General features: G+C 65.3%; 2 protein-coding genes across 2 annotated transcripts in view; one reads left to right on the plus strand and one right to left on the minus strand.

The window, feature by feature from the left end:
• Positions 1–2777, plus strand: H696_00713 (CMGC/DYRK/PRP4 protein kinase). The gene is made up of 7 exons (XM_009494596.1): positions 1–262; positions 339–402; positions 524–842; positions 1036–1189; positions 1285–1399; positions 1537–1775; positions 1975–2777. Exons 1-7 carry the CDS (start codon positions 71–73, stop codon positions 2731–2733), a joined length of 1842 nt encoding a protein of 613 aa, XP_009492871.1. The 5' UTR covers positions 1–70; the 3' UTR covers positions 2734–2777.
• A 951-nt stretch (positions 2778–3728) lies between these two features.
• Positions 3729–5599, minus strand: part of H696_00714 (hypothetical protein) — a gene marked incomplete at both ends in the record, with an annotated part of 5167 nt that continues 3296 nt past the window's right edge. The window contains 2 exons of the mRNA XM_009494597.1: positions 3729–3842; positions 4325–5566. Coding sequence (XP_009492872.1) covers positions 3729–3842; positions 4325–5566 — 1356 coding nt within the window. The remainder of the gene's footprint in view (positions 3843–4324; positions 5567–5599) is intronic.

Genomic DNA, 5599 nt, shown 5'->3' on the forward strand with positions numbered 1-5599 from the left:
CCCCCCCCCCCCCCCTGCACGCACCGTCCGCCGTCTCCTCGCGCGCTGGCCTCTTACCTGTCCCCCAAAGATGAGCCGCTTCCTGCAGAGTGACGACGAGGATGACTGTATGTTTGCGCCCCCAAAGAAGCAGGCCCGCGTCGACCAAGTGGGGTCCTCCGCATCCGATCTGCTCGACGGCTCGTCGCCCATTAACAACAAGCTCCCCGCTTCAAGCTCGGCCTCGTCGACCTCCCTCGCCACGGGTGGCGTGGCCCGCAGCGTGCGCCTCACCCTTCCTCTGACGTGTCTCCTGCCTGTCTGCCCTCAAGTCGCTAACCTCCTGCACCACTCGCCAGACCGTGTCCAAGGCCAAGGTCAAGGCCTTGGCCGATAACTGGGACGATGAACAGGGCTATTATCGTGCGCACTCGCGCGCCTGACACGCCTTCACCCCCCCCCCCTCCCCCCGGCAATCCACCCCACTGACTGTCCTGTCGTCCCCTCCTGTCCCCCCTCTCCCGCTCTTCTTCGATTTCCACAGAGATCCGCATTGGCGAGATGCTGAAGGGCCGATACCGGGCAGTGGCCCAGCTGGGTACCGGTGTCTTCAGTAGCGTGGTCCGGTGTGTCGACACACAATCCCCGGCCCCGGGTGGGGACTCGTCCGCAGCCTCGGGCGGCGTGGAGGTGGCCATCAAATTCCTCCGGAGTAATGCCACCATGCACAAGTCCGGCATGCGGGAGTTGGAGGTCCTCAAGCGGCTGAATGCCGCGGATCCGCACGACCGGAGCCATGTTGTCCGTCTCCTGGATAGCTTTGAGCATCGGAACCACCTGTGTTTGGTATTCGAGTCGATGAAGTGCGTTTTCTTTTGGTGTCCCTCCCCTGTGCTTGCTGTCGTCCGTGCCGGGGCCGCCCCTCCCTCTGTCTGACATGGATTTCCATGGCCTTCCGTTCTCCTCCCCCCTCTCCTTCTCTCTCTCTCTCTCTCTCTCTCTCCCTCTCTCCGTCTCCTTGTCTCTTTCTTCCCCCCCCCCCTATTTCCTTGGCAGGATGAACCTTCGCGAGGTGATCAAGCAGTTTGGCTTGAACACTGGGCTGAACATCCGCGCGGTGCGGGTGTTCGCGCACCAGCTGTTCCAGTCGCTGGCCCTGTTGAACACCTGCGGCATCATTCATGCCGATATTAAGCCCGACAATATTCTGGTGCGCGCGCGCTCTCTCCCTCCTTCCGCCTCTTCCTTACCTGTCGTTTGGTCCTCCTCGCTTGACTCACTCGCCCATGTCACTGTTCGAGCCAGGTCAACCGCGGCAATAACCGCCTGAAGCTTTGCGACTTCGGTTCGGCCGAATACCGTGAGGAGAATACGCCGACTCCCTACTTGGCCAGTCGTTATTATCGCGCACCCGAGGCCAGTGCGTTTTTGTTTTATTCCCCGTTTCTGGACTTCTCGCTCTGTCGTGGACCTCATTCTGACCCCCCCCCCCCCTTTCCTTCTCCCTCTCTCTCCCTCTCTCCTTCTCTCCCCCTCTCTCTGCCCTGATTGTTCCAGTCCTTGGTCTGAAGTATGGCCCTCCCATCGACGTCTGGGCTGTTGCGTGTACCCTGTACGAGCTCTACACCGGTCACATTCTCTTCCCGGGGCCAACCAACAATCAGATGCTGCGACTCTTCCAGGAAGTGAAGGGCGAGTTCCCGCGGCGGCTGCTGCGCGGTGGGGAATTCTCTTCTCAGCACTTTGACGACTCCTTCGCCTTCCTGTCCCAGGAGTTTGACAAGACCACCCGGAAGGTACGCACATGTCCTGCCACTCCTCCCGAGCACCCAGTGTCGCCCCTGACTAACAGCCAATCCATCCCCCCTTCCCTTGCCCCCTCTGTCCATCGATATGTGTTTATCTCGCCCGCTGTGTCTGCCCCTCTTCCTCCTTCCCCTGGGATTATCCGGTCTTTCCTTGCATTCCCCCGCCCCCCCCCCCCCCTCCCACCAGCCGGTCATGCGGCGCATTTTCTTTAGCCGGCCCACGCGTGACTTGAAGACGCAGCTCTTGCGGGCGGGGGGCACCATCCCGCCGCCCTCGCCGGCCGACGCGCCGCTCGTGGCGCAGTTTGTCGACCTGCTGGAGCAGTGTCTGGTCCTGAACCCGACGCGGCGTCTGGAGCCGGCTCGGGCACTGGAGCACCCATTCATCGCCACGGCCTTCAAGAATGGTCTGCCCGTCGCGCCGGCGGTCGCCACCACGCCAGCGGCCGGGGCAGCCACCGCGGCGATTGCCACCCTCGGCGCCACCACTCCCACGTTGGAGTCGCCCCCGGTAGCGGCTGTGGCCGGGCCTGGCGAGGCTGACGTGGCGGCCATGATGCTGCCCCGGTGCCCTGAGCCGGCGCCCGCCGCCGACGAACCATCCGAGCCGGAGGCCGGGGAGTTGCTCGAGTCGGAGGCGACGCTGGCGGCCCCTTTGGGGCCGTCGCATTCGGTGCCCGAGCTTCAGCGCGAGGCCTCCCCCCCTTCCGGAGGGCCTCCTCCCCAGCTGGCAGCCGCAGCGGCCGCCGCTGTGGTGACCTCGCAGTCTTCGCCGGCCCTATCGCGTGGGGCCCCGGCCGGCCGGGGCGGAGCGACGCGAGGTGGACGCGGTGGTGCAGCCAGCAGCTTCCTCCGGCCGCCGGTTGGGATGTCGGCCTTCACGCGTCTCCCACCAGGAATGTCATCCTCGGGTACCGGGGCTCGGCGGGGCGGCCGTGGGCGGTAGTGTTTTGGAGGGTCTTCTCCTTCCTGACAGGCCCCCCCCCCCCCCCCCCCTCCCACCCCCCTCCATCCCTCCCTCCGCATGGGTTTGGTTTTGATGTGTGATGTGCAATGTGCGCTTCTCCTCTTTTCCCTCCCTTCAAGGTGGCTTGGGGGCGGCCCGTCTCCCGCCTTTCCTCTTCCCTTGCCTTCGAGTGGGGGATGTGGGCAGGAAAGGCTTCTGTCTCTGTGTCTCCCCTCTCCTCCTCCTCCTCCTGCTCACCTCCTGATATAAAATGTCGTCTACCTTTTCGGTTTTTTTTTCACTTTCCAAAACGTATATTTACTGTTGCGCGCTCGCATCTTGGCACTGATGTACAGCCTCTCCCTCCATGGAGAAAGGGCCACACATCGGTCTCCTGGCGCGAGTGTTGAAATGTGGCCGCGACAAAGCACAGGTCGCCTCTTCTTGTGTGTGTGTCTGTGCGTGTGTGTGTGTGTGTGTGTGTGTGTGTGTGAGAGAGAGATCAGAAGCCAGGAGGGAGGGTTTGCGGAGAAGGGGAGAGGGGATGGGAGCAGGCATCGTGAAAGAGCGATGGGGGGGGGGGAGGAGAGATGGGCGAGGTCTGACGGAAAGCGCGCTTGCCTTTTCCCTGCACAGATATCGCGGCACACACCGAGGGGAACTTCTGTTCATCCGCCCGGTGACCAAATCCATACATTGTGAGGCATGCATATCTGCTCCAGCCAACTTCCATGCGCCAGTCTCCCCCTCCCCCCATCGGGCTGTTTTTCCGCCGACGCCGCCCCTTGACCAATGTACCACCCCCTCCCTTCCTCCGCCGCTTCTGTCTCCTTCAGTCACACTGCTTCACACACATACGCATACACGCACACATGCACAAGGGCGCCCCCCTGCAATGTCCAACGGCCACTCACATGTGCGACGTATTCGACTGCGAGCGCGATATTCACAAGCACACACAAGTGTGTGTGTGTGTGTGTGCGCGCGCGCGTGCACTAGGCACTCAGCACGGTGCTCAGCATGCGGGCGGCCTGAGACCAGTAGCCCGGGCGCTGGATCGGTGTGCTCATGTCAAAGGGATTGCGCGAGGGGCTGGTCGACATGTGACGCTGCGATGTGTGCAAGGGGGGGGGGGGGGATATCGCCGCGTGCGATGTGATTTGTCCGCGGGTGAGCATGCACACAAGCACGCGGGCGGAGCCCAACCGACAACCACACACGAAGGCACATTGGCACATACGCAAGTGGCAGAGGAGGGCCGATGCGTTCGAAGGGTCGGGGAGTGTGAGAGAGCGGCGCAACTGGCGACAAGAGCTGGTGAAAGGGGGTGCGAGGAGTGGAGAAAAGCACACACACACACACACACGAGTCCTACCCTAATGCCCTCTCCCTCCCTCTCCCTCTCCCTTTCTCTCTCTCTCTCTCTCTCTCTCTCGCTGCAACCAGCTTAGGCCGTCGCGCCTCTGCCCGCCTTTCGCTCCGTTGTCCCTTTGTCTCCCCGCTTCAGGCTCTCCACCAAGAGGAAGAAAAAATGGCCCAACACGCAGGCAGGCGGGCATACGCCCTCCCCCTCCTGCGCGGCCTCACGTACCAGACGGTTTTGATCCTCGTCACAGACATACTCGCGAACGGTGTTCAGGATGGACCGACCGCCGACATCGAGAGCGAGGCCGGCATTCCGGGCAGCGGAGGACAGATTCCCCCGGCGCCCGGTGGTGTAGAGGGCCTCCTTGCCCGGGGGCAGGATGTACTGGACGTCCTCGCCCGAGGCCCGGCGGCGCAGGGCGGCCGGGATAATGTCCCCAGGCGACATGCTGAAGATGGTGGAGGTGGCCTCGGCCAGGCGATCGCGCGACCAGACGGCCGACTTGCCCGCCAGCCGGAGTGCCTGACCCGCCAGTCGGAGTGACTGGCCTGTCAGGCGTCCGGCCCGAGCAGGCAGGTTGGCCAGCCACAGGGTCATCCGGCGAGTGAGCGTGCTGTCGGCCAGGAAGGCGGCCAACGGGGCGGTCCACTCGCCGCGGCGAGCCCAGGCCCGCTGGACGTGGGCCCGGGCCAATGCCACGGTGGCGGGGATGCGGGCCCGAAGGCGGCCGGCCGCCGCGCGAACCTTGTCGCGAGCCATGGTCAGGGCGCGGTAGAGGCCGCGCTGCTGGAACTCCTGCTGGATCTGGCGCACAATGCCGCGCGTCAGTTGGGCATACTCCCGAACCCACGGCCGGAGCCATGCGCCAGCGGCGCGAACCGCGCGCGCCCCGGCCCCCAGGGCACCCTTGCCCAGGTGGTAGGCGTCGCCGAGGGCCTGGCCGAAGCGGCGGAAGAAGTCGGCCGCCGGCCGACCGGCCATCGCGCCAAGGCGCTTGCCGAGCTGGGCCCATGTTGCCGCGATCCGAGCCTCAAGACGGGCTACGGCCCCGGGCAGGGCCCGGGCCGCCGTGGCCCACTGGTGCTGGACCGCGCGTGCGGCCCGGCCGGCCACCGTCAGCATGGCATCGAAGGGGGGGACCTGGAGGCCGGCCACGGCGGCGCGAGCCTGCGCATACAGACGCTGGACGCCGCCCGGGGTACGGAGGGCCGTGGCCAGCAGCTGGGCCCGTTGCAGGGCCCCCTCGAAGCCGAGGCGGCTCAGCAGACGCCGGCCGCCGATCGTCAGCTCGCGTTGCTTTTGCAGGGCAGCCGCACGCAGGCGCTCCGCCCCGCGGCGGGCCTCCTTTTGCAGGAGGTCTGCCTGGCGGCGAGCCTGCTCCGCGGCCACGGTCGCGTCCTTCTGGAGCTGAGTCACCAAAGCCGAGCCGTCCTTCTGGAGCTGGGTCAGCTTGGCGGCGCCCTCCTTCTGCAGGGTGGTGGCCATGGCGGCGCCCTCCTT

The sequence above is a fragment of the Fonticula alba genome (assembly GCF_000388065.1).
Source record: "Fonticula alba strain ATCC 38817 unplaced genomic scaffold supercont2.1, whole genome shotgun sequence".
NCBI lineage: Eukaryota > Rotosphaerida > Fonticulaceae > Fonticula > Fonticula alba.

Bases quoted from the DNA above. Each gene is read 5' to 3' on its own strand.
- H696_00713 (XM_009494596.1), top strand. From the start codon at position 71: ATGAGCCGCTTCCTGCAGAGTGACGACGAGGATGACTGTATGTTTGCG. The intron at 263-338 runs GTGCGCCTCACC...ACCACTCGCCAG, and splicing joins CGGGTGGCGTGGCCCGCAGC to ACCGTGTCCAAGGCCAAGGT. The intron at 1,776-1,974 runs GTACGCACATGT...CCCTCCCACCAG, and splicing joins TTGACAAGACCACCCGGAAG to CCGGTCATGCGGCGCATTTT.